General features: G+C 45.9%; 1 protein-coding gene across 6 annotated transcripts in view; it reads right to left on the bottom strand.

Annotated features, from left to right (window-relative positions):
* The window catches only part of SLC22A23 (solute carrier family 22 member 23), a 183452-nt gene that overhangs the window by 49092 nt on the left and 110774 nt on the right, over positions 1 to 23586 (bottom strand). For 3 of the 6 annotated variants that reach the window (XM_039246529.1, XM_039246530.1, XM_039246531.1), the window contains exon 4: positions 34 to 202. In XM_039246529.1, coding sequence (XP_039102460.1) covers positions 34 to 202 — 169 coding nt within the window. Of the gene's footprint in view, positions 1 to 33; positions 203 to 21188; positions 21498 to 23586 lie in introns of those variants that run through there. The other 3 variants (XM_039246533.1, XM_039246532.1, XM_039246534.1) reach the window with 3 other exon arrangements.

Consider the following 23586-nt stretch of genomic DNA (forward strand, 5'->3'; position numbering starts at 1 on the left):
CCAGGCGGTGACGCCTGTGGGCAGGATACTCACGACCAATAGAGCAGCATGAGCAGGAAGGGGCAGATGATGAGGGCCTGCAAGACCTGCCAGTCCCGGCACAGGGCAGCCAGCCCGGGCATGAGGAACTGCCCGGCCATGGCCACGAAGCTCGCCACCATCGTGATCATGAACCGTTTTCCAGGGGGGCACAGCTCTATTCCTGGAACACAGAAGGGACAAGAGAGACGTGAGCGCCTTGCCCCGCAGCCTGGAGGAGCCACGGTAGCACTACAGTCAGTGCACTTCTCGAACAACCACAACTATAAAATCGTATTTACTTGCTGGACGCCATGGGAGCCCGACATCGTAGGTCAATGTTGAGATCCTTGTTTTTACAGCTGGGTGAGCTGGGCTGAGGCCTGAACTGGGAAGGGAGCGATCATTGTTCGAGGTCACAGAGCAAGTCAGTGGCAAAAGAACGTTGTGATTCGGAGTGGCCCCAGCCCAGAAATGAGGAAACACTGCTTTGTACGGGGATAGTATTTGTATCACATAATTCTACTTCCTCTGCTCTCTGGATGTTACTGAGCTTGTTGTAAGGCAGGTTCCCTCTCAGGCCCACCTACTCCCATTCCGCCCCTTCACGATGCCATATTAGGGGACCCCCTCAACCGCTGGACAGAGCACCTGCTCACTCCCACCCACCTGCACCATCCTCCCTTCTGGTCCTGACTCCAGTGCTCCTTTGGAGCTCAGAGATCCAGGCGACCTACTCACATTGTGAAACCAACATAGACCAAGCTGGATCATAGCTAATCTATTTGAACAAGACCAAGTCTCCCCCCTCTCCCCCAAATCCCAAAAACCTCCCACAAAAACCACAGGAAAATATCAATAAAGCAGATTTGGACCATGTAGTAGCTCCTCCTTCATACTGGAATTCTGCAGCCCAGGATGACATGAGTGTGTCGCACTCCCCTTCCTCTGTCCCTACTAGATAGCCAGCTTGGCTGGCACAGGCAAGTCCAATTCATCTTCATAGCTTCAAAACAACACCACTGTCTGCCTACGATAAATGTCTACTGAAGAAGGGACACCATGGTCCCCCTTGTTTGCAAAAGAATCTATGCTCTTAACTTGACCTTGAGTAAAAAAGAGGGTCACAAAGTCTTAAAAGAGAACATTCAAGTGCCAGCCAGCACAGATTAGTATGTGAACTCCTATACTCAAGGTCCTCAGTACTAGAATGTAAGCCGCGTTTCCTACATTTCCTGTCAAGAGCATGTCTGTTGGCTTGATAGTCTTCTACAATATGCAGTATTCCCTAAAGGTGGCTTTTTTAAAGTATATTTTTTAAATGTATATTTATTTTTGAGAGACAGAGTGTGAGCAGGGGAGGAGCAGAGAGAGAGGGAATTTGAAGGCTCCAGGCTCTAAGCCCTCAGCACAGAGCCGGACACGGGGCTTGAGCCCACGAACCACGAGATCATGACCTGAGCCGAAGTTGGATGCTAACTGCCTGAGCCACCCAGTTTCCCCTAAAGTAAAGTTAAAATGACTTGGAAAAAAATTTTTTTAATGTTGATTCATTCTTGAGAGAGACAGAGAGAGAGACAGAGCGTGAACAGAGGAGGGGCAGAGAGAGAGAGGGAGACACAGAATCTGGAGCAGGCTCCAGGTTCTGAGCTGTCAGCACAGAGCCTGACACGAGGCTCAAACTCACAGACCGTGAGATCATGGCCTGAGCTGAAGTCAGATGCAAAACCAACTAAGTCACCCAGGCACCCCGGAAAGACCCTCAGGAGAGAGTACTTTATATGCCTCAGTATCCAAAGATTATTTATAGATCAGCTGCTACACCCCTTCTGCTGGTTGTCCAGAGACCAGAGCTGAGGTAGCAGGTTGAAAGGCAATACGAGGGGAAGCAGGTTTGAGGGGAAAACAGACAAGTTATACTTGGTCACAAGGACAGAATCAGCCCTAACAAGGACAGGGCACCATGCCAGCCAACATCCACACCAGCTCAAATGCAAGGAAAGAACAAAGTCATCGGCATTTCCATTCCTGCTCCACTGCAAACAGACCATCATCACAGCTACCGGTGAGCAAGAGAGAAACCTGGCCCCACTGAATGTAGCTTATAAAGGACTTTTTGCCATTTAATTAAGAAAACAGGATTAAGCAGCCCTCTCCTGGCCATTTACTGTGATGCTTTTCCTTTCAGCATGCACAGGCCAGGCTCACTTAAAGATCACTTCTTGGTGGGACTCAGGTATTCACTCCAGACCTGGCATTTCTGCTCTTAAAAATAAGAGATCAGGCGCTTTTTAGAAAGGACAAACTGGTGCAGGTGCTAGCTTTCACTTACTAAGCACATGCATAGATCTGCTATGGGAATCAGAGTAAGTTCTCGGCTCTGGGCACAGCACAGGCCTTATCAGACGAGAAAATTTAGCACTTTGCCATCCAGGTAACCTTTTTAAAAAAAAAAGTTTATTTATTTTGAGAGAGAAAGAGTGCATGCACATAAAAATGGGAGAAGGGCAGAGAGAGAGAGGGAGAGAGGGAATCCTAAGCAGAGTCTGCACTGTCAGCACAGAGCCTGATATGGGGTTCAAACTCATGAACCGTGAGATTATAACATGAGCCAATGTCAAGAGTAGGACACTTAACTGACTGATCCAACTAGAAGCCCCCAGAAGAGAAAAGGTAGCGCGTGGCCAACCAGGTAACCTTTAAAAAAAAAAGTCAGAGATAATGTCAAAATAGCACAATGGCTTCACGTTAGTGGATTGCTGGTATAGTAGGCACACCACACAGCTAGCAGTTTATCTCTCTACTACCTGTGATAGGTAATTCTGTGGTATGATAAGTATGAGAGTATCTGCAACTAGATTCCTTTACTGAAGACTCACTTTGGGACATCTAATCCCATACACTAGTCTACACTCTGTGCTATAACATGAAGGATCACAAGGCAACGTTCTGAATGAGGGTCTAGGTTTGGGGAGGCCAAATTTGTCCCTTGACGGGCAAATGGTTCCACAGTCTGACTTCTCACCCTTCCCTTGCTGTAAATGACATGTTGTGACCAGTGCGTGTGTCAGTGTTACTGTCAATATGACAATGATGAATTGTCAGTTTCTCTCCTGTAAGGTTCTCTCGGTTCTCTCCCATAGGTGTTCCGAGTGACTGTCTAATTCCTTGAGAGGTCCTGACAAATCTGCACCACCTCAGAGTCTGTCAGGGATGACACAGACCCTCAGGCCCCACCCAGACCTCCAGAATCAGCTTCTGCATTTTAACAAGATCCCCAGATCATTCACTGAGAGACACTGGCTAAGTATACTTCCTCAAAATGGTTACCCTCACCCACAGCAGAAGAAATGTTTTTGCCTCCCAGACACATTATCTGAGAGTTGAATAAGTAAAACCATTTTCTGACCTCTCCACTTCTGTTTTTGCTAGGAATCCTAGCAGAGATATTACTTTATTTCATCAGGTAGAAAAATGTAAAAGCACTCCAGCTAATATATATGTATTTTAGCATTCTTGCCAGGGCAGTGGAAAAACACAGTGATTTGATATAAGGACACAGGTATGACTCTGGCATATAATGACCTTTTAGCCTTGACTCACCAAAAATGCCTTCCCAACTGCCTGAAATCGACTACATTCTGAAGGTGGCTATAAAGATGTTAAAAAAAAAAAAAGCAATTATTAAAGAACCACGGGCACTTTACGCTTGCCATTAATCACCTGTTCCTTCTGGATGATGAGAAATCAGTTTTCCTGAAGTGGAAGACAGGAAGAAATACATCAGAGCACTAAAGCCTTAAGTCCTGGCATCTGGTGGGAGGGGGTGGGGACGGCAGGGAGATGGTTTCCGCCCACAAAGGGCCTGCTCCCAGCTCTGCAACCGGGAGCACTTGGTATAAGGGTGCACACATCTTGGAGATGCCTACAGCCACCAGGCCAGGGCCACCAGCTCTGGAGTTGAAAGCCAGGGAAACCTGCCACTAGCAGGGAATGGTGTCCCCAGTCCCAACGCCTCCTCAGGACCTGGGGACCATGCAGAACAGGTGACCCAAAGGCAAGCATCCACAGCTCTGAACTGCCAGCTGGTCAGTAGCACCCGTGGATGGCCTGAGCTGCATGCTGTACACAGTACTCCTTGTACTGTAGGCCCAACCTAAAGTCATCTTGGCAGATTTTCATTTATGGGCAGCAACCAATCCCCCTTCATTATGTAAAACATTTAAGTGTCACAAAAAAAGGTCATCTTAGGTGAGGTATCATAGATTTAAACATGGAGAACATGGACTCGGGCACCAGACAGCCTGGATTTGAATCCTGTTCCCAACACTTAGAAGCCTGTGACCATGGTTGACTCATCTATGAGTTCTGTGCCTTAGTTTTGACATCTGTAAAATGGGCTGTTGTGAGCATTAAGTAAGCATGGAGCGCCTGCATATGGAAAATGTGATATGTTGGCTTTTTAAAGTAATAATATGGCTTATTACCATATATAATACTATAATTGTTAGCAGGTCACTCTTTGGTCTCATTGGGCCTCTTTATTATTCGGCTGATCTGGTGAATTTCAGGGAAGGACTGAAGGGGTGTGCTTGGCTGGCTTAGTTGGTACAGCATGTGACTCTTCATCTTACAGTTGTGAGTTCTAGCCACCCCCGGGTATAGAGATTACTTTAAAAAATATAAATGAATGAATGAATAAGTGACTGGATTCAGGGTAGGACTGAGTTTTGTTCTAGAAGACTGAAAAAGAGAAATAACCCACAATGACAGTCTACACTCTTTCTTCTCCATATACAATAAAACCCCAGATTGTGAGGAATTTGTTCTGTGAGTGTTCCACGAGATGAGCGAACATTTCTAATAAATTTTAACCTGATAAGGGAGTGACGTCTTGCAATACGAGTAGTATGTGATGCTGAATGTCATATGATCACAATGGAGCCGATGGTTCTTGAAATTCGCTTTGATATACGAGTGCTATAGATTACAAGCATCTTTCTGGAACAAATTATGCTCACGAACCAAGGTTTTACTGTATTTTATTTCACGGAGATTCTTTCGGGCCTAGCAACAATCCACCAATTAAAAAACAGAATCAAATGAATCCAAGAAAACCACATCAAAAATCCCTACTGGTAAATTACTTTTCCCCTAACACTTTAATGGAGAAGGCTTAAAAGCTACTCTTCCAAGCTTGATATATTTTGACGATAAACAGAGGAATTGCAGAAGGTTATGAGAATGAACAGCATGTAATTAAGAGTTAACTGAGGCATTTGGCCTGTAGAAGAATGGGGGAATCACAACCACAGCAGTCTGAGCACGCAGGGGACAGGAGCAGCCTAGGGCCCACCGGGTGACATTTACTGGAGACATGGTGTTGGGACAGGAGAGCTTTTTCAGAGGCTGTAATCCTGGCAGGATGTACTTTTTAGAAGCTTTCAGATTCTTGCAAATTTCCTGGAGGAAAGGTAGTGTGCTGCCCAGGTCAGTCGCTCAAAGGACAAAGCCCCAAGGGGAACCAGACATGAAAGTGTGGGGGTCATTAGCTGGCCACAGCTGCTCCTTGGAAGGAGGGTGTGAGGGTCAGTGTGTGGGTCAATGTGACTAGGCTACAGTCCTCAGGTTTTCAATCAATAGTAACTGAGGTGCTACTATCAAGGTATTTTATACATGTGATTGAAGTCCATAATCAGTTGACCTTAAGTAAGGGAGATTATCCTAACCTTGGTGAGCCTGACCCAATCAGTAGCAAGGCCTTAGAAAACAGAGCTGAGGCTTCTCTGAGAAGAAAGAGAACATCCTGTCTGTGGATGGCAACTTCACCCTTTGCCCAAGTTCCAGCTGGTTCTTCCCGCCAGCCTGCCCTCTGGATTTCAGACCTGCCTCACGTGCCCCCACAACTGTGTAAGCCTCTTCCTTGCAGAAAATCTCCTCCTATAGATCTCCCCCTAGTCCTGTTTCTCTGGTTCAGCCTTGCTACAGAGGTCAGACTTCTTGTACTGATGCAGGGTCATACAGGGCGCCCCATGAAGCCTTGTCTCAGGAGCCGCTGGTCCAGCCGGCCACCTGGCCTTCCTACAGTGCTGCCAGTAGGGATCGACACCTCCTACCTGCTTCTCTTTCCAGACCAGCCTGGACCTGGTGCCCCAGCCTCACAGGGCACAGCCAAGCTCAAGGAGGCATCCAAGCCAAACCTGAGATGGTGTCGAGCATCATTCCTCTCTGCACTAGGAAACACCATGATGGCTTTTATCTTTGTTCTGGGAGCACAGGGTTAGGAGAGGATGCTCTCACCTACTGATTACCTCCCCACCAGGGATTTGAGGGTCAATCTGAAAAGGGAACAAACATCTCTCCAAGGTCCCATCCAGCTTGGAAATTCCATGATCCCAAAAGAGCCACTAAGAGGCTTCATACTCAGGTTGGCCAACCTTCAAACACTCTCCCGCTCGAAGTGATGGCATCAGAGCAGCAGGAGCTGAAATTAGCCATGTGGTCTGGATGGTTTTAAAGGTGCAGAGCCCCCAGGGTGGGTCCCGGTGGCCCCACACTCGAATCCAGCTCCACTGTGACCTCTGAACCAGGAGCCCTACAAACTCCATGGGTGGGTGACAGGGCACCTCTGGGGGAACCTGGCTAATTAGGAGGTGCTGCAGACAAAGCCAAAAGGTTTGGGTGACAATTATGGAGAAAAGCAAAGTTCTTCTAGAAAACACCCCTGAAGGTCCACCAAGAACCTCAATATACAGAATACCCTCCTTGGGCCAAGACCAAAGTTTCTGCCTTCTCATTTATTCACTCTGTATCATACATTCAGCCTGATGGGTTTTAAAAACCTACAGTTTAGCTGGTATTCAGTGCCAAGTAATAACTTTAGATACTCCTTGCTTATACAATTTAATTAGAAAGAAAGAAAAAAGATGCCCTGTTCAGACAAAGCCGTCTCCGTGGATACGTGCACTCAGCACCCGCAGGTGCACCTGACCTGCCACTCGGGCCCCCTCAGGTGAGCCACATGGCGCTGGACCAGAGCCACATTCTGTGCTTCTAGGCAAGGGGCACTGGGGGAGAGATAAAGGTCTGTGCTGGCATTATCTGGGAGAGCTCGTCTCTGTGTCAGTGTCTAAGGACAGTGCCAGCCAGAATTATTCTGTCCCCACCGTCCAACCCCCATCAGCATACTTACCTAACTGCCAACTGGATTTGGGAATTACAATTGCTTGATTTAGAAACAACTACTTTGGAACTGGGCTTAAAAAGACATGTCCCATCCTTCTAGAATATGTATGAGAATAAAACACAGGCCTTTTCTTTCTTAAAATACATATTACAAAAGCTCTGTGTATGCTTGCTGAAATCGACATTTTCCTGGGCTTGCTAAATGCTCCCAGCTCTTCTACAATGAGTCTGTGGGATTTTTCTGGATCAGAGTTGGCGAGCAGTGAAGGAATCTGTGAAATTGACTGACCATATTTACACCAGAGAATGAGGAAGAGTGCTCTGCACAGGGGAGCTTGGTTGAGGCTCAGGTATAGGACAGTGGGGGTTAAACTCCTCCTGCTTCATCCAGGCTGAGGAAGTCACTCATTCTCTGTGCTCCTGTTTCATCATCTATACAGCAGAGAATAATCGGACCCAGCACACACCTGGTGCATACCTAGCTGCTCTAGAAGGCCTCCTACTTGCTGTTGTCCTTACAGACCTCAGGCCACTGCAGCGAGGCTCTGGGTGGACTCAGGTCGCTAAGAGACTAACTCCAGTGAATGAAGTTCTTCCACAAGGGACCTAAACTATCCTGGGTTTCAGGCAAAACCTGGACAGAACTGACTGAAACGATGTGATATGATGTACAAGCCACATAATAGATTCTTATTTTTTAATAGCATCTGCTGCCCAGGGAAAGCTGACAAAGCTACCTGGAAAGAAGAAGAGTCTCTTCTGGGGAAGGCTGGGTGGCTCAGTCGGTTAAGCATATGACTTCGGCTCAGGTCATGCTCTCAGGGTTTGTGAGTTTAAGCCCTGCATCAGGTGAGCTCAAGCCCTGCTGTGGGATTCTCTCTCTCTCTCTCTCTCTCTTTTTCTCTCTCTCTGCCCTTCATGGGATTCTCTCTGTCTCTCCCTATCTTTCTGCCCTTTGTGGGATTCTCTCTTTCCCTCTCTCTCTGTCCTTGCTCATTTGTACTCTTTCTTTCTCAAAAAATATATAAAAATAAAATAAAATAATTATATATATAAAAAAGAGAAGAGTCTCTTCTGGGAAGAGCCTTCACCCCACCTGGGGTTATGAGGCGTGGTGGAGAGGGCAAGGCCTGAGATCCCCCTTGCAGTCCTTCATTGTAGCCATGAAGCCCATACCCAGGCCCACCTCTGCCCCCCTGACTAACTGACACACGAGTTTCCAAGGAAGGGAGCAGAGAGGTCTGCACTGAGGGGGAAGAGGGCTGTAAGCATATAAAAGCGCACGCTCCTCCTCATGGGTTCAGCAAGGGATGAGCACACTTCTGTTGCACACCCTACTTTATGAGACCCTTCGACCCTCACAGCTACCCTGACTGCACTGTCCCAGGTCATTCTGACCATATCTGAGACATCTGTCCACACAGGATGAGTCGGCACAAGGCTAGAGAGGAGGGAGGCGAGACCCGCTCAGGAAAGGGCAGCATCTTCCCCAAACCATCTCCAAGCACCAAAATTAAACACGATTCCTGGAATGGCCTGGGGAATGAGACACCTATGGAAACACAGAGTGGCCCACATAGAGCCTGGCCACACTGCACAGCCCCGTGCAAGAACGCACGCCATTCTCAGAGGCCACTTGACCAAAGTCACGACCCTTTCAGAGGGAGCCCACTCTCCTTCGCCTCTGCCAACCCTCCTCTATTATCAATCAAATAGCTCAGAAGCACACTCACTGCAGCCACTGGAGAAAAACTGCCCAGTGGGAGGAGCCCCTGCTCTCTTGATGGCGTGCGCCCACCTCATCTGGGAGACCAGGCGTTGGCAACACCGCCCACCTCACCCAGGCACTGGCTTCCTCCAACCTGGCTGGGCTCAGACTCACGGCTGCTGCTGCCCACCCGGGGGCCCACTGGAGCCCCCTCCAAGCAGCCCCCGAGCCACTGTGGGCTCACCCTTACTCCTCCCTTCTCAGTGAGGAGAAGAATTCCTTCCAATCTCTCACTGGCTCTGGTCTCCCCATGCCTGTGAGCCTCTCCCCTCCTCACTGCACCCAACCTCTCCTTCCGGCCACTCACCCACCGGGCCTGGAAGTGAAGGCGCCACTCAGTAATTACGGCTCTGGCTGAGGGCACAGGGCCCCCCAGATCCTGAAAAACAGACCTCTGGGCATGTGATTGTGGAATTCCTTATTATAGCAAGAGAGCCTGAAATTGCCAGTCATGTCGACTCAAATAGCATTTGAAGGTATGGCTGTAAAAGGTTGCTATTATCAGAACAGCTCTGAATCTCCCCCGTGGAAAACTCCCTTTTCCTTCTCCTTTAGGACCTGCTGACATGAAGGAATGCTCAGAAGAGTCTGAGGGGCTGCTTTCTCCACTCAGAGAAAGGGAAAATGAAAAACACAGAAATGGAGATATTTCTTACAAATCACATTCTAGCGTCTGCCAGACGTGTGGACAGAGGCATTTAAAGCTGGGATGTTGAAGTCCTGAATTAATTACCAGTCTGGTAACCTATTACAATGTCTCCACTGCAGGCCTGAGTAATGACTCCCACTCACTGGGGGCCAAACACTTTGGTAGGCAGTTTTCACACATTAAGCTCACTCAACCTGCACAACGATTCTATGAGGCCAATATTATTTTTAATGCTCATTTTACACAAGAGGACCCTGAAGCTCAGGTAGTTAAGTGATTCATCCAAGATCACAGAACTAAGGGAGGAACAAGGCAGGAATGGAAGCCAGGTCCCCCGCCGCTCCCCCCCCCCATCCCCCCACGGCTCCAGCCCTCTGCTACAGGCAGGAGCTGTCTTCAAACGGAACCCCTGGTGGGTCTGGCCTCTGGGTTGTGTCCTGCTAGAATCTAAGCTCCGTGGAGGCCAAAGCTTCTTCAACTTTGCTTAGTGCCCTTCCTCAGAGCCTGGGACAGTGCCTGGCACACAGCAGGGGCTCAGATGTCTGCATGATGAAAAGCTGCATAATGGATTCTTCCTGTCTAGATTTGTCACTCTATCTGTGTTCTTCTCTTAGATTTCTAATACAGAATTGGTTATGGTGGCTGAGATCAGTCAGTAAATCTGCAGAAGCTAGTCTTACATATCCATGTGACCAAACTTTGGGAGAAATAGTAACCATAAAACCCAGCTACCCAATATGAGCCATAAAGTTCAGTTTCCTTTCCAAATAATAAATTATTTCTATTACTTTATTTTTAAAAAATTTTTGAACGTTTATTTTTGAGAGACAGAGCATGAACGGGGGAGGGACAGAGAGAAAGGGAGACACAGAATCCAAAGCAGGCTCCTGACTCTGAGTTGTCAGCACAGAGCCTGATGTGGGGCTTGAACCCACAAATGGTGAGATCATGACCTGAGCCGAAGTCAGACACTTAACCAACTGAGCCACCCAGGAGCCCCTATTTCTATTACTTTACTTTTTAAAAAAATAACATTGCAATTACTCAAAATAAGGAATGGGGATTTAAATGCTCATGAATGTTTCTGCTCAGAAAGCCTATTTAAAAAACAGTGGCTGATGGGGGCGCCTGGGCAGCTCAGTCAGTTAAGCACCAGACTCTCGATTTCGGCTCAGGTCATGATCTCAGGGTTTGTGAGATCAAGCCCCATGTCAGGGTCTGCTGACAGAGTCGAATCTTCTTAGGATTCTCTCTCTGCTTCTCCCTCAAGCTCTCTCTCTCAAAACAAACAAACAAACAAACAAACATTAAGAAATAGTGATAACTGATATTCAGCACTATATACTTGAAGAATTTAAATTAATATAACTTTTTTTGGTCTCCTTGTATTTAATAAGAGAAGAAAAATCCAAGGAGAGAAATGACTTCAAACACCAAAATAGCCTCCAGTCTACTGAAATCCTTACAGTTCAGATCTGCGGATCACTGGAGCTCAGTGAAAGTGCAAAGGCAGGGAGTGGTGATTTCAGAGATCATCATCCTTCAGAATCCCACACTTCAGAAATCCCACACTGTAGAAATTATCACCCAGGTTTTCCAGCTGCCGGTTCCAAAGTAACAGTCCTCACTCTTCCCTTTCTCTGGTCCTGTCGACGCTTTGGATAAAAACCACATTTACTGACTGATCGTGTCTACATTATTAGATTATGAATATGAGCAAATGGAAGCCTCCCAGGCTTTGCTATTTGAAGCAAGTGTGGCCAAATAGAACAGTCCTACATTACTTCTGGCTCTGACTTCCAGCAGCATGCACTTGGCTCCCCAGATGTCCAAGGGCAAAGACCGCTGATATTGTCATTACTTTATAAGATTGGCAACCAGTCGGGAGTTGCAGGGTTGGGTTCACAGCAAATGGAATATATCTCAATATGAGTTCATAGTATCATTGCTTGTAACATGTAGTGACAGTAAGTGCATTTCACTCTTTGCAGTCATTTTCCTAAATAGGCAAGAATTATTAGTAACTTAGTCTTTCTAAATAAGGGCTTCCTTTTTTTCTTATTTTCTCAGCTTCCCATCTTCTTTCATTTCTGAAAGAACTTTTTGGAAGTTCACACATTCACAAAGAGAGACTAGGGTAATCAATCTCCATATGCCATCTGCTAAGGTCAGCAATGATCAACATTTTGCTTCTCTTGGTTCTTTTTTCTTTTTTCTGCTTTTTTCTCTTTTACTCTCTCCCATAATATTTTAAATCAAATGCCTGAAATCATGTCATTTCACTTCTAAATACTAATGTATGTTTCTTTATAAAAAGGACATTTTCTTACATAAGGACAATATCATCATCACATTGGATGAAATCAATAATAATTCTTTGATATTATTTCCTATCCAGTCTGTGTTCAAAATATTCAATTGCCTCAAAAAGTCTCCATGTGGGTGTACTTTCTAAAAATGAGGTCTGAGTAAGATCTATCTGTGGCACATCTCTTAGGTCTCCTTCAGGCTAGAAAAGCCCCTCCTCAACTCCTCCTCCATGGCCCGGTCCCGTTGAAGAAACTAGAGGGGTTCTGGTTTTATGTGATTACTTTTCCATGGTTCCTTCATCTCTAAACTGGAAGCTAGACTGAAAGATCTCAATGGACTCAAGTTCAACATTTTTAGTAAGAAGCGTTTCTGAGTGGGTCTGTACTTCACCTCACAGCACCCCCAGGGTGGCACCTGCTTCAAATGATGTGAAGATTAATCACCTGATTCCAGTGGTGGCCTCTCAGCCTCCCATCCTGGATTCATTCACCAATATTCTCATCACTGGTTCTGGCATCCTCTGACGATTGGTGCCCATTATCAATTATCTCATTAGGGGGTACAAAATGGTGATGTGTTTTTCTAATTCCACCATTTATTGTACATTTTTTTTTTTTACCTTGAACTATTTTGTAAAGGACTTTCATTCACCAATCAGGGCTATATAGTTAATTCAGAAGAGGCAGCAGTATATAATCATTACACTCTGGGTGATGGATAATTTCACCCATCATGTCACCCTCCTGCTGCACTCAGAGCAAAACAATGCCTTTCACAATTATTCAAGACCTCAAGTGATCTCCACCCTTCCATCACCCCTCAGACCTCATCATCAGCAAATTTCCCCCTCCATCACACCACTTTGGCTACACTGGCCTCTTTGCTGTACTTACGGTCTGTCCCGTGCTTGGAACACCCTCCCCAGAGTCGCAGGGGTCTCTCCTCCCTTCCTTTGGGTCTCTGTCCAAGTGTCACCTCATTAGGGAAGCTCTCTGCCTGAACAGCTTATACCAAATAGCAATCCTGACTCCCCTGGTTCTCCCTGATGACTACCACCTGGGTGAGAGTGTCTGTAAGAAGGCTGGTTCTCAAATGTGGACCCAGACCAGCAGCATCAGCATCACTTGGGACCATGATGGACACACAAATTTTAGGGCCCTTCTCCAGATGACTGAGCAAATCAGAATCTGGAGTTGAGTCCAGCAATCTGTGTTAACAAACCCTGTAGCGATTCTGCTAACTTTAAGAACTACTGTAATGGACTTTACAAATATTATGTCATTCCATCCTCCTAATCAGCCTATGAGGTAGGTATTATTTATCATTCTATTTTCAAGGTGACAAAACACAGATTTCTGGGCCCCACGTCTGGGGATGTGGATTCAGGGTCCCAGAATCTGCATTTCTAATCAGTTTCCAGGTATTACAAATGCTGCAGGTTCAGGGACCACACTTTGCAAACCAGAGCTCTGAACAATGTAGGCAAAGTTTATACACCTCAAGCCTGACATCCCACAATTAACTCTTCCTTTGCAGTAGTAGCATATTAAAAATAAAACAAACAGGGGGCACGTTGGGTGGCTCAGTTGGTTTAAGTGGCCAACTCTTGATTTAGGCTCAGGTCATGATCTCACAGTTTGTGAGTTCAAGTCCTGCATCGGACAGTGTGGAGCTTGAGATTCTCTCTCTCTTTCTGTCCCTCCCCACTTATGCTCTATTTTTCTCTCCCTCAAAAATAAAAATTAAAAAAATAAAAGAATACAAAGCTACCTTACAAGTTATAACACCTGTTGGTCCATTGGCTGTGGTGTGACTGGGTGCTTGCTTTTTTCCTATCACCAGACGTGTGATTTTTTCCCCATTGAAAAATATAGTTCTTCCAACGCCCAAAGGGCAAGGCAGGCAGAGGCACAAAAGAACTAGTGTCACAAAGAAATTCAACTCTCAGTCTATTTCAGATGAAAGGAAACTCAGAGAACACCGACCAGTGCTGCTGGAGTCAAATGCCAGGCCGATAAGAAATGTGAGAAATTGATGGGCATGGAGGAGGGCTCTTGTGGGGATGAGCACTGGGTGTTATATAGAAACCAACTTGACAATAAACTATTAAAAAAAAAAAAAGGAAACAAAAAGAAACGTGAGAAACTGACCTGGCGTGGGGGGTGTGGCCTGTGGCAAATCACCCAGTGCTCACCTGTTTAAAGGTCTTTAAATTCAATTACAAAATAAAACACTGTCTGGGTCACACAAAACATGCCTAGGGTCAGCGTCTGGCCACACACTGGCAGCCTGCAGCCACTGAACCTCACCCAAACTGCTAGTTCTATTCAAGGAGAAAGTAAGGTCGCAGAGTTAGCTGGTAGCAAAAGCAAACATGAATTTCAAGCCGGGGGCTCTCTGGGCTTTACTGCCTCGCTTCTGGAGAATACAGTCGCTTGCATTGCTTCTGGTTTATTTTTAAATGGAGATTACAATAAAAACAAAAATTAAGCTTGATGTGCCACACGGCAGTTTGGCAATTAGCTTTCTCATCCTCCACCAAATTGGAAAACCCCTCTGTACTCAATTCAACCTAAGAACATCAGCCAACTAAACAAAGGGTCAGATCAGGCCAGCAAGTGGGAAGGGGTTTTCAAGAAATACATCTGTGGGGAGGGGATATACTGGCCAGAAGGAGTAACAAGTGGTTTTCCTTCCAAACCAAGGGCAGTATTCTCAGCAGAAGTAAGCATGAGATGTTCTAAGATCCACTGCTATCTTGCCCCAGGACCGTCTTGTTTCTATTCTTCTTCTTTTATTTTAAGTTTATTTATTTTGAGAGAAAGAGAGAGAGCAGTAGCCAGGTAGGTGAGGCAGAAAGAAGGAGAAAGGATCCCAAGTGGGCTCTGCGTTGACAGCGCAGAGCCCAGTGTGAGACTCGAACTCAAGAACTATGAGATCATGACCTGAGCTGCAACCAAGAGTTGGACGCTTAACCGACTGAGCCACCCAGGCGCCCCTGGTGTCTTATTTCTGACAGTTTGCTCTACTTGGTGTTTGACTCTGAATTTCTTGTATGTGGGATGAGAGAGGAGACGGGAGGAATCTGACACTACAGACCACTAGTTCTTGGCCAATTCCTGCCCGGGAATTTGGGAGACAATGCCTCCTCTGTGGCAAAGCCTCTTGTCCCAAGTGGAAACAAAACCTCACACGGCACAGCTCTGAGGTCCCATCTAGGGAACTCCAAAGGTCACACTGTGTTCATCACACCCACGTCCTGCTGCGTGCACACTGCGGGCTCAGTAAATAGACGCTGAGTAACCCCTTTATAAGCTTCAAGTAACAGAATACTCCTCAGCTTAAATCCCTGGCCTGTTTGCCAAACTCCTCCACAGCCAGACTCCAGTTTACTCCACTGGGCGATGCCCTACGGTGACCCCAATTACAGTGGTGTGGCCTTGAGGCAGCCATTCATCCCTGTGAACCTCGTCTTTACAACAGACAGTGTGCGCTTCTTTTCTCCTGGAAGTCAGGTGCTTGTACGCAGGAGTTTATAACGCAGCAGACACCAAGCCAGCCCCTGGGGGAGCACTATGTTCAAATACTGCTCTGATGTCTCCTACAGGTCTTGAAAGCTATGGAAAGTGCACACAGAGATGTGCACCCCACCCAACTGGTTGGCAAATGCTCCCAGAATGCCCTCCTGGTCATCCACTCCAGGCAGCTGGAGGCAGAAGACAGAGTCTCCATGGCACATTTCCTCTGCCACCCACATCGTTTCTCACCTGGACTGCTACAATAGCTTCTCAAGAAGGTTCTCCCCAAGGGGCGCCTGGGTGGCTCAGTCAGTTAGGCATCTGACTTTGGCTCAGGTCATGATCTCACAGTTCGTGGGTTCGAGCCCCGCGTCAGGCTTTGTGCTGACAGCACAGAGCCTGGAGCCTGCTTCAGATTCTGTGTCTCCCTCTGTCTCTGATCCTCTCCTGTTCACGCTGTCTCTATCTCTCTCTCAAAAATAAATAAAACATTAAAAAAAAAGAAGGTTCTCCCCGAAATCCTTCTGACACTGCTGACAGATTACTGACCCTAAAGCGTGGCTCGGTTATATTTCACTATTGCTGAAAATGCCCAGTCAAGTCCAAATTCTGAGCGTGCTGTTGACAGTTCTCTCTGATTTCACCTTCCTGGCCCACTTCCGTCTCATTCTCTGCTCTCCTTGCATAACTCAATGTGCCGGGCAAAGTGGGCCATTCCAAGCCTTAACACGGTGCCTCCCTCACCCTTCCCAGCTGCTGTGCCTTTGTCTACCCACCCTCCAAGGCCCAGCTGTCCCTGCCCTTCCCCGACTGCCAGGCCAGATGCAACCTCCTCCTTCTGGACCCCAGAGCACTCGGCCAGTGCATTCCAGCAGCTCTTACCCGGCCTTCCCCTTGTGAGGACATGTACCCCTCTCTGCATCCTCCATCATGCCTAGCGTGGCATTTAGCACCTGCCAGATGCTCAATAAGCATCTCCTGACTTAAAACAACAAGAATGAGGGAGGTGCAGTTTTCCATGGGAGCCAGAGAATCCAGCAAACTAAGAAAGGACTGTAGCTTTTATTAATAAGCACACGGATGGGAGGACATGAGGGTCTATCAGGAATAGAGCCTGTGAGGGCTCTCTGCACCAGACACAGATGCGATGAGCTCCTCAAAGCTGTTCCACAATGGAAGAGCATGCAGGCCTATTTGTTAGAGAATCTCTCCTCCCCATCCCCTACTACCCACCCCGCCAACTAGAGTCCCCGATGGATATTTACTGAGCTGCTACAGTGGTACAGTGGTGCTGGGGATGGGGACACATGTACCATTTACAGAGGGCTTCTATGTGCCACTCACTGTGCATGGTGCCTTTTGTTTTTATCCTTTTTTTCTTTTTATTCTTGCAGGGAAACTCTGAAGTATGTGATTATGATCTGTTTTGTGCCAATTAATGAACGTGCTTGGCCAGGCTCAGTAATGCACCCAGAGTCACGCACAGCAGGGCAGGGTACTAGCCACACATCTTGTCATCTTGTTTAAATTTCATCTGTACATCTCATTCTCAGGTAGGTGTTAACATTCTTTTTTTTTTTTTAATGTTTATTTGTTTTTGAGACACGCATGCACGCACGCACACACACACACACACACACACACACACACAGAGTATGAGTGGGGGGAGGGGCAGAGAGAGAGGGAAACACAGAAATAGAAACAGGCTCCAGGCTCTGAGCTGTCAGCACAGAGCCCAATGTGGGGCTTGAACACACAAACAGTAAGATCATGACCTGAGCAGAAGTCAGATGCTTAACAGACTGAGCTACTCAGGTGCCCTTAGGTGTTAATATTCTTTTTTTTTTTTTTTTTAAGTTCATTTATTTTGAGAGATAGAGCAGAGGAAGGGCAGGGAGAGAAGGAGAGAGAGAATCCCAGGCAGGCTCTGTGCTATCAGCATGGAGCTTTACATGGGGCTTGGACTCATGAACCATGAGATCATGACCTGAGCCGAAACCAAGAGCTGGACACTTAAACGACTGAACCACGCAAGTGCTCCATCATTCTTATGAGGCTCAGCGAAGTTACCTGACTGGCTCACAAACACACAGCTGGTAAAGGGAAGAGGCAAGTGTGAAGCCCAGGTCTGTGTGGAGTCCTGGTGGAATGGTCACAGGAAGGAAAGGCACAGGTCGGTATTCCCTATGTGCAGGTGTGCACGGGCTGGCTCTACAAAGTGTGTAGGCAGCCAGAGTGGGAGAAAGGTCCAGCGAGGCTCCAGGCTCAGTGCTGCCTCAGTGACCATCGAGCACATCCCTGGGCACCAAGTTTTCTCATTTTTTTAAATGTTTTATTTACTTTTGAGAGAGAGAGAGAGACAGCGTGAGCAGGGGAGGGTCAGAGAGAGAGGGAGACACAGACTCTGAAATAGCCTCCAGGCTCTGAGCTGGCTGTCAGCACAGAGCCCGACGCGGGGCTCGAACCCACGAACCACGAGATCATGACCTAAGTGCAAGTCGGACGCTTAACCGACTAAGCCACCCAGGCGCCCCAGTTTTCTCATTTGTAAAAGGAATGTTGAGATCTGAGTTTCCCACTCCAAGACATGGTACTTTGGTGGAAAGACTGCTCTGAGCTGAAGGCAGCTGAGAAACATCAATACTGGAAAGCTTCTCTGCCCTCCTCCTGTTTTTCTTTTAAATAAAGTTTTTCATTTATTATTTCTGAGAGAGAGAGAGAGAAAGTGAGCACACAGTGTAGGAGGGACAGAGAGAGAGGGAGACACAGAATCGGAAGCAGGCTCTAGGCTCCCACTTATCAGCACAGACCCTGACTCAGGGCTCGAATCCACGAACTGCGAGATCATGATCTGGGCCAAAGTAAGATGCTTAACCCACTGAGCCACGCAGGAACTCCTGCCTCCTCCTTTCTGCCTAAATCAGGGCAATACATTTTCTTTTCTGAAGGTGTCCTCCTTTCTCTTTCCTGTTCCAGGATAAGGAAACAAGATGACTGTTGTCACTGGAGATGCCACCAACTAGAGTCCTCATAACATGACTCTCTGATAAATCACCCTTATCTTCTGTTACTTTCCCCCACATAGTTACATCTCCACAACTGATCAACCTTAGAAATCCAAACCTTTTCTATTTTGCAGGTAACCTCTCCATATATTATCACTCTTCGTTAAAATTAAACATAACTTTTCAGAGCTAACACTTCTTTGGGTTTTCACCTTCTTTTCCGTGAGACCTTGTGTATGCACAAATGTTACAATATTAACAGCAAATAAAATTTGTTTGTCTTTTCTCCTGTTAATCTGCTTTTTGTCAATTTAACTTACATGGCTCCAGATAATTGAACCTAAGAGGATAAAGGAAAAGATTTTTCTTCCCCTATGGTTGCATTTTTTTTAGAGTTTTATTTATTTTGAGATAGAGAGTGCTAGTGGAGGAGGGGCAGAGAGAGAGGGAGAGAGAATGCCAAGTGGGCTCCACACGGTCACTGCAGAACCCGATGAGGGGCTTAAACTTGTGAACTGTGAGATCATGACCAGAGCCGAGGTTGGATGCTTGATTGACCTGGCCACCCGGGGGCCCCTGCATTCTTAAAATTGTAACATTTTATAATTGTGTGATAATTTTTTGGTAATAATTATTAAAAAGGAACAATGCTGTCCGAGAAAGAAAAATGTGTGCAAAATTAAAGGCGTTCAGTATACAAGAAGCTGTAGATGTTTGGATTTTCTCCTTTTGCTTGAGAATGTTGGATCTTTCCAGCCCAGAGAGGTATTCCAGCAAGAGTAATGAGATGGAGAAGAAGAGATATCAAGGAAGGGGCTTCCAGAGGAGGGCTGGGGGCATCCAGGAGGGCTTAATAGAGAACATAAATCCCTAAGCTGAAACCCAAGAGATGTGGTGGAGGCACCAGATGATAGGGTGGGGAGAGAAAACAGAGAAAAAGGGAGGGTCAAGGGAGAGGGTAGTCAGTCATTCCTTAGGTGACAAACGGCTTTGTGGTTATTATTCCCACCACAACTAAAATCCATGCTAGCCTCCTGCCTGTCAATCAGGGTTTCATGTCTCTTAAAACTCCCTGCCAATTTTGATTAAAAAGAAAACTAGTATGCATTCCCCTGGCCTGCCCTGCCCATGCTATCCCCAACCCAGTAATATAGCACCATGTGCACAGGCCTTCAATGGAGATGGATGATGATCTGTCTTCAAAGACTGTGTCAAGCTTTGCTATAAAGCTTCCTGTTTCCTGCCCACTCCCCAGTGCAGCTGAGTTCCCGAGCCCTGGCCCCAGCCCTCCTGGGGTGAAAGCCTCAGCTTTCCAGCTCACGATGCTTTGGGATATGTGCCCAAAGGCTGGCCTTCTGATGTAGACACATGTATGGGATTAAAAATGACTGTATCCACAAGAATCCGCCTTCTTTCTCTTGCTTTCCCACAGGCTCTCCTACAAAAAGAGTTTTATCCAAGTGTGACAGACTGGAAAAGGCAGTGGAGAGAACAGAAGCTCTGAAGTTGGCTTGACTTTCCATCTTCCACTTAGGTACCCAGTGCGTGGCATTAAGCAGGCTACTTCACATACTCCCGCCTCTCTTATGAAATGATCATAGGTACCATCTGGAAGAATGGGAGCAAGAATTGAAGAAAATGAATGACAGTGCCTTGAAATAGCACATCAGTATAATTCAAGGACATAGTTCGATGGTGGGCTGGCCAGGGGGCCTGCTCACAACCCTAACAGAGGCTGTGACAAAAATGCCCTTTAGTTCCAGGTGACCATGATATAAAAGAACTTGTAAAAGTCTCTAATTCTCACAAAAGTTGGGGACATTTTGCATAAGAACGGCAACCTCCAAAATGACTGGATTTCTAACCACAACATAAAGGCCTTGCTAAATGATGTGTGTAGGGGGAGAAAAGATTTCCAAGGTCCCACATGAAAAAGGATGAGACAATTCCCATAGCAAATTTATAGAACAACAGAGTGCAATTCTTCTGGAAAACAGACAGGGGTTGATAGGAAACACACAGCCCCACAGTGTGCTGAAAATGGGAGAGCAGAGAGATCTTCCCAAGATATTTGTGGGTTTTGATGGAGACCCATTTGGAACAGACACATTTAGTATCTGGAAAAGCAGAAATGGAGATGATATAGGTTTGGAGATATGTTTAAAAGAGCAGTGTTTTCACACTACATTCCTTCTTTACAGAGAAAGCTGAGTGGTCAGGAGCGCCGTCTTTTACATTCCGTGTGCACATGGTCGTTAACATCACATTTTGCACGCAACAATGCCTCCCGATCATTTTATACAGGGGATGGGCACGGAGGGGGGCACTTGTGGGGATGAGCACTGGGTGTTATATGGAAACCAACTTGACAATAAACTATTTGTAAAAAAAAATATATATATATTGGAGTAAAGGGTTAACGTTTTCCCCTAAAAAAAAATGGCCTGCTGTGAAGTCAGGGATTATAAGGCTCCTGTGAGTACTTGGTTCTGGAAGGAAAATGTTCAGAACACATAGTATTATGTGAAGAGAAACACTCCCCACATCAATGCCTTAGACAAGCTGACCCTATTTACACAGATGCCCTTAGGAGGTACAGTGGGAAGAGCTTCTCAGAAAGCATTCCCTCGCATAGAGTTGGGAGGAAAACCTTAAATGCAAAGGATTTAAAGTTTAGAAAAGTTACGCCACAGAAATTTGTTGTTTTTGTTGTTCATAAGATTTTATTCCAGATTTTATTCTCCACCTTTTCTATGGAGCAAGGGGCTGTTTGGAAGTTGCGAGGTTGCACAGTTGTCTGGCAAGACACACAGTGGATTTGTTCTGTTCTCTCTCCCCCTCTCTCTTTGGTCCAGGACATAAAAGCACAGAAGAAGCCATTCCATTTGCCGCGCTTTGGATGTGATGCAGCGGTCACTGGTTAATCATTTCTGCGGTGCAGGACGACATTCATATGGAAATGCCACCACACAAAGCCCTCCTAGACTCTGGGGGTAAACGTTCAGCCAGCCCTTCTGATTCATGCTGGGTTGCTTTTGACAAAGCTGACAGAAGAGAAGGAGGCAAAAGAACAGAAACCAAATGAACAATTCATTTACCATCTATGTGGCCAGGGCCATGGCTTTCCTGCCAGCATTGGGGGTGGGGCAGAGGGTGAGAAGCCCCAGCCACACTTGGCCATGAAACACAAATGGAGAATGGCTCCAGCCCATGCCTTACCCTCCCCACTCCTGGTTTGGGAACAAAAAACAAAAACAAAAACAAAAACAAAAAAACCCAACCAAATAAAATTTGAGTGATGTGCTTTATGCAAAATAAATAATTGAAGTAAATTATTCCAAATAAAAGTTAACAGTTTTTTTTTTTTTAACTCATACAACCAATCTACATGTACTTCTCTCATTTCATAAGCAATTCCTAGGGCTCCAGTGATTAAATATACATCTTATACATCTTTTTTAAGTTTATTTATTTATTTAGAGAGAGACAGAGACAGAGCGGGGGAAGGGCAGAGAGAGAGGGAGAGAGAGAATCCCAAGAAGGCTCTGTACTGCCAGCTGCAGAACCTGATGTGGGGCGTGAACCCACGAACCCTGAGATCATGACCTGAGCCTAGAATTGGATGCTTAACTGACTGAGCCACTCAGGCACCCCTGAACTTTGATTCAGGGGGACAGGAGGCAATCTGCCTGGTGGAGGTAGGAAGATCATCTAGATTTAATAACTCCTAAGCCAGCATTTTGTTCCTCTAGGTAAGTAGTGTCCCTTTAAGTGCTAGGGGTGTCTAAGTGAAAACTTATTTTTAGTGACCATTTTGTTTCAAGCTGATGAAAGACTTTGGCATCTGCATTCTGTTGTCAGTACTTTCTAACTGATTAAATTAAGGTTTATCTACCACCTTAACATGGGGAGAGAGTTAGGATTTTAATGAACAGTAAACAATGGGACATGACTGCAAAACAGATGAATTAAAGTACTGAAAGTTGAAGTTTGTTTTAGTAAAGTCTGTTGAAGCAATTTCTCATCTGGAGACAGGGCCACTCTTTCCTCTGGTACAAGAGGCTTCTCGCAAAGAAGGATTTATGACAGTTTAGTTCTTTCGCAGAAGGATCTTCTTTCAGGCAGCAAGGGGAGTGCAGAGAATGCCTCCTCCTGCATCTATCAATTCTCAAATGTCTTCATCTCAGATAATCCTTATGCCACAGTGGGATATTCTGGACTCCTTCAATAGCAAACATAGTCACCTGTATCCCTGCATTTAGTCCTAACTACATTCTTGTCATGTAAATAAGAATTAATCCCATTTTACAGGGCGGCACCAGGAGGTTGGTTACCAAATAGGCCTCAGGTCATATGGTTTATAATATCCAGGACTTGAATTCAGAGCTTTCGATTTTAAACACCATTATTTATCCTTTAAGAGCAAAGCAATCAGCCCCTCCTCCAAACACACTAGCTTCCTTTCAGTCATGTCTTTTCAATAAGACTAGCACAATTTATCACCATGACTGTTAACAAGACCAGCCCTTAATAAACTACACTTATCAACGAGGGCTGTATCCAGTGTTTGCCGAGACATAATTAAACACTCAGCAACCAGCCAAATGTCTAAGGACCATAGGTTGCTTTTGAATTGTCCATCTGCTTCCAAACATAATGACACTGATCGATGACCTCAGGGACTAGGATGCAGTTAAACCTAGTGAAGAGCTAATCTTTGTCAAACACCAGGATCTGCTAGAGAGGAGCCCTTACACAGGAAGGGAGAAAGAGGTTTCATCTGGAAAAGAACAAGGAGAAGTACAAGAGGCCACAGGAAGGAACTAACATTCTATAACATTTAGGATGTTATTTCCTTCGGTAAATTTTAGACTGATTCATTAATTCCTACAAGCCTTTAAGAGGATTTTCTTTTTTTGCTAAGGAATAATACACAAATTAGAATATACAGCCCAGTGTTTGATAACAGTGCATAACATTCATGGTTTCTGCAACTTTTTCTTCCAGAATTCACCTGTCCACTACGGCAGCCGCATATGGCTATTTAAAATTAAAATTAAATTATTTAAAATTAAGTAAAATTTAAAATGTGGTTGTTCGGTTGCACTAGCCACATTTCAAGTATTCTATGAG

The sequence above is a fragment of the Hyaena hyaena genome, unplaced genomic scaffold (genome assembly GCF_003009895.1).
Source record: "Hyaena hyaena isolate Hyena2069 unplaced genomic scaffold, ASM300989v1 scaffold_282, whole genome shotgun sequence".
NCBI classification, from domain to species: Eukaryota; Metazoa; Chordata; class Mammalia; order Carnivora; family Hyaenidae; genus Hyaena; species Hyaena hyaena.